The 2,605-nt window shown below is 38.5% G+C and overlaps 1 protein-coding gene across 1 annotated transcript in view; it reads right to left on the bottom strand.

Annotated features, from left to right (window-relative positions):
* Positions 1 to 2,605, bottom strand: part of TRAPPC12 (trafficking protein particle complex 12) — a 47,744-nt gene that overhangs the window by 267 nt on the left and 44,872 nt on the right. Inside the window, 3 exon segments of the mRNA XM_009083759.1 lie at positions 2 to 79; positions 1,057 to 1,144; positions 1,937 to 2,037. Coding sequence (XP_009082007.1) covers positions 2 to 79; positions 1,057 to 1,144; positions 1,937 to 2,037 — 267 coding nt within the window.

Raw genomic sequence — 2,605 nt, 5'->3', positions numbered from 1 at the left:
GAACTATTCCTTCCAACTGCCGGAGAGAATCCTTCAGTTTTCCCAGGTAAAGAAGACAAACAGCAGCGTTGTTGTTAGCCTAGAGAAAAACATACTGTAAATAAAGAGTATGTGTGTGTATACATACATATATATATATGTATCTGCAAGCAGTGAGAGAGAAGAGAAAAAAGAAGCCTTGCATTTGAAGGTAAAGCAGATTTACTGTATGCTAAGAATTACTATTCTCTGTGTGCACAAACCTAAAATACATTATCAATTATATAATCCAATCCTTTTCTTCTTGTTATTCTCAAGATTTACCCTGTGCCAGTAGGACCTGCTGACTTCTAAGAGCTGAAACTCTGAAAGACAGAGTCTAAAATGAAATATAAATAGTATAGGACATTAGTCAGTTAATTCTGATAGCCAATTGAAACAGATTTCATAAACTAAATGAGCCTCTATATGCTGTCATTTTCATAGGTTCTTTTCATAATGACTAAACTATATCTTCATAGGTGTTTTCCATTCTGGCTTACACATAGAAGATCCACATAACCAACAGGAAGATATTATCTTATCACAAAGGCACCTACAACTGACTTCAAGTAAATCCAGTAGATAGGGCAGTCTAAATACATCATAAATCATCAAGTCAGATTCCATCTTCCTTACCACACAAAACAGGTTTTTATGAGTTACCAAAAGATTCCAACAGTACAAAGTTAATCCTATACACGTTGGCAGCTGCCATTTCTTTTCCTGACACGCATGTCTATGCTAAAACCAGTGACTGCAAAAAGAAAGTGCTTTTGTGAAGATCCTGTAAAACACAGTGCCTCGGAATTTCTACGTGTGCCTAAGTATTCATGCCCTTGGTATAGACTGGTTCTTAATTTCCCACCCCATTTTCTATCTTATCCTTATGTATACTGAAAACCCTTTGGCACACATGCCACATCCAATTTTTCTATAAAGCTCTGAGCATATTCTGGGTGCTAATTAAATCCACGCATGAAGTATTATGAGAATAATTTAGGTGTTCACTATAAATGTAGCAATTTGAAGATTTACCACAGCATTTGATGAGTCGATCCTTAAAATTTCTGTGAAAAATCGATGAGCTTCCGCAAAATTGTTCTGACCAAGGTGGAGAAATGCTCTAGAAAGTAAGTGACATATGAATGAGTTCTTCTCAAAAACCCAAGGTAATAATACATTTAAAAAAGAATGGACACCATTTTTTATTCTTCCTGTTATAGATGTGAGAGTTGGTGACATTTGTTCTTCACGGTGTAATTACAACCAGCAAGGAGACACTGATTTACAGGCAAATAGAATGACAACTTGGATCATTCAGCTATTATATATTCTGCCTACCAAAGCAACAGTCTTCACTGTGTTTTTATTAATTTAAATGCCACTACTCTCTTCCTGGAATTACTTCTCTTCAGGAAATTAGCCATATCATTTTCAGAGCACCTCTGAATAGTATCTTCTAAATATATTAAGCCAATGTGCTAACCATTACAAACTGAGGCCTCCCTCACACACCTCGGTTTACTACAATGCATCCAAGCGTGCTTTGGAGCTACCAGGCAGTAACTTCCCTGGCAGATCTGACTGTAGGATAACAGCCCAAAATAGCTTCTCCTCTCCTAAGAGTTATGTATGCAAATGTATATTGAAAAAGCAGAGCAAAAATATGCAATGCCTGGAAGAATGAGAAAAAGCTTTGTAAAATCAGCTGAAGGATCACAGTTTCAATGCAGGATAATATGACTGTACCAAGTAATACAGATCTCCTGGGTCTATATGCCATTCAGTCTCACTTATGACAGATGTAGTCACATAAAAAAGAGAAAGAGAACAAGATTGTCTCAAGGGTAGTTTAATGCTCATACTCTGCAAAACTGTATTTTAAAAAGTTTTATTTAGCCATTAAATTATCTACCTGTTCATTAAAACCATAATTTGGCTCTGTAGTCCATCCAATTTGTAAGTCACTTTCTCAACATCTTGAAAATATTTTTCTGCAGTTTTTATGTCTCCAATCTAGACAGAAAAATCATAAGTTACCACAATAAGAAGAAAAGAAAGACGTAAGAGCACAAAACCACATCAAACACCAAGTCCATTATCAGTTGTTGGGCACCAAAATGACTGTGCAACACCTGTTAGCGAACAATGTACTTGAAGAGCCGCATTAAGGTCAGGAAAAGCCCCCCAAAACCATGTGCAGTTTGCCTAAGGCAGTGTTTCTCAGCTGTGGGTTGTAGAGCACTCATGCACCGTAGGGCAGGGGGGCCCCACATCCTCATTTGGCTCTTTTGTTGTAGCCAGCCCCAGAGTTCATAAAAGTAGCTGAAAATGAGAACAGGTCAGAGCTAGTTCCAGTGAGACTGGGCATTACTCCACAGGAAGGGAAGACAGACACAGGCAGAAGCTGCTGACAAGACAAGAGGACTGGAATACAGTAGCCTCGTTGTTAGTGTAGGAGCCACATCTGATTAACCCACAGCTTCAGGGTCACAGCCAGGGACCACAGGATGACTAAAGTGCATCACATTTCAGAAAAGAACCCCATGCAATGGGCCACTGAGGACACTGGGGAGACAGTCCA

Source organism: Acanthisitta chloris, unplaced genomic scaffold (assembly GCF_000695815.1).
Source record: "Acanthisitta chloris isolate BGI_N310 unplaced genomic scaffold, ASM69581v1 scaffold17330, whole genome shotgun sequence".
NCBI lineage: Eukaryota > Metazoa > Chordata > Aves > Passeriformes > Acanthisittidae > Acanthisitta > Acanthisitta chloris.
This window is presented reverse-complemented; position numbering and strand designations above follow the sequence as displayed.